This window comes from Propithecus coquereli, unplaced genomic scaffold, assembly GCF_000956105.1.
Source record: "Propithecus coquereli isolate 6110/MARCELLA unplaced genomic scaffold, Pcoq_1.0 Scaffold224, whole genome shotgun sequence".
NCBI lineage: Eukaryota > Metazoa > Chordata > Mammalia > Primates > Indriidae > Propithecus > Propithecus coquereli.
Genome location: NW_012147634.1, coordinates 5,778,585 through 5,779,920, shown reverse-complemented (window position 1 = coordinate 5,779,920; position 1,336 = coordinate 5,778,585). Strand labels below are relative to the sequence as shown.

Here is a 1,336-nt window from a genome sequence, read left to right as displayed (position 1 = left end):
AAAAAGTTTAAAAATAAATGATTCCATTTACTCATAAAATTTGTATCAAAAAGAAAGAAGGGAGGGTAAGGCATTATAGACAGAAAGGAAGATAGGAAAAAGGGAAAGGGGAAAATGGTGAGTAGACAGGTAAGAGCGAGGAGCAGAGGGAAGCAGAAAATACACTAAAATATTGTCAGTTATCATCTCTGAGTGGTAAAATTTTGAGTAACTACAAAAAAACTAATATCTAATATTAATACCACTTGGTGTCAATGTAGGTTGATAAAAAGACTTTCAGAAAGTAATTCAGGAATATTATATCAACAATCATAAAATATATACACACTTTTTATTTAGTAATCTCATTTCCAATAATGTATACTAAGGAAATAATGCAAAAGAATAGAACAGATCTATAAGAAGGAAGTATTTACAGTATTCACTATAACAGCAAAAATGAGTAAGTAGCCCACAATGGAATACCATACAGCCTTTCAAAATCTACTGTCACCATGAAAACTGTGAAACATATAAAAATGAATGTATTAAGTGAAAAAGTCAGATCAGTGTTGTATATATAATATGATAATTGTTACTAAAAATCAAGTATGTATATGGCAAAAACTGGAAAGCAAAATGCAAACATAAAAATTATATTTGTATTATGGTTGAGAAATTACAAGTAATTTTTCCCTAAAACAGCAAACTTCTCTTAACATTATATTGTTCTTTAACTGAAAAAATTAATAACTAAAGACACTGAACATCACTACAATAAAATATTCACTAAAATACTATAATTCCTAGAGAACAAATTATCTATTTTACACACATTTTTGAGAGAATATTCACTCAAAATCAGAGGCAACAAAATGGGAAAAAAAAATTTCCAATTTTGAAATCTGTAGATTAACACATCAGTATGTTTTTAAAACATATTTCATTTCATTCCTCATCAGGTAGTGTGTCTAATGCATCTCAACAGGAAGCCTTCGTTGAGAAATAATTACTCATAAAGAAAAGAATAAATTTTTTACATGGTTAAATTTATTCTTTTCAACAGTAACATAAAAGTATCATATACAAATATGGTAAAATATATATATTTATGTGCATATATGTATATGATTAGTTTACTTAAATTATCTTCTGTCTTACAAAATATATTAAAATACTTAACCCAGGTAACAATTTAGTTTCATTGTGATGTCACTAAATGGTCACAACCTAAAACAACATACTTGCTCCAGGAACAACAAGCAGGTATAATCCCTCTAAGGTCGCAACAACTGCTTCTCCATACAAGTTTTTCCAAGGAATCTTCAGAGTTAATTTATCTAAAGAAACACAATTT

General features: G+C 27.8%; 1 protein-coding gene across 1 annotated transcript in view; it reads right to left on the bottom strand.

The window, feature by feature from the left end:
* VPS13C (vacuolar protein sorting 13 homolog C (S. cerevisiae)) overlaps positions 1-1,336 on the bottom strand; it is a 213,380-nt gene that overhangs the window by 192,907 nt on the left and 19,137 nt on the right. Inside the window, 1 exon segment of the mRNA XM_012645033.1 lies at positions 1,224-1,319. Coding sequence (XP_012500487.1) covers positions 1,224-1,319 — 96 coding nt within the window.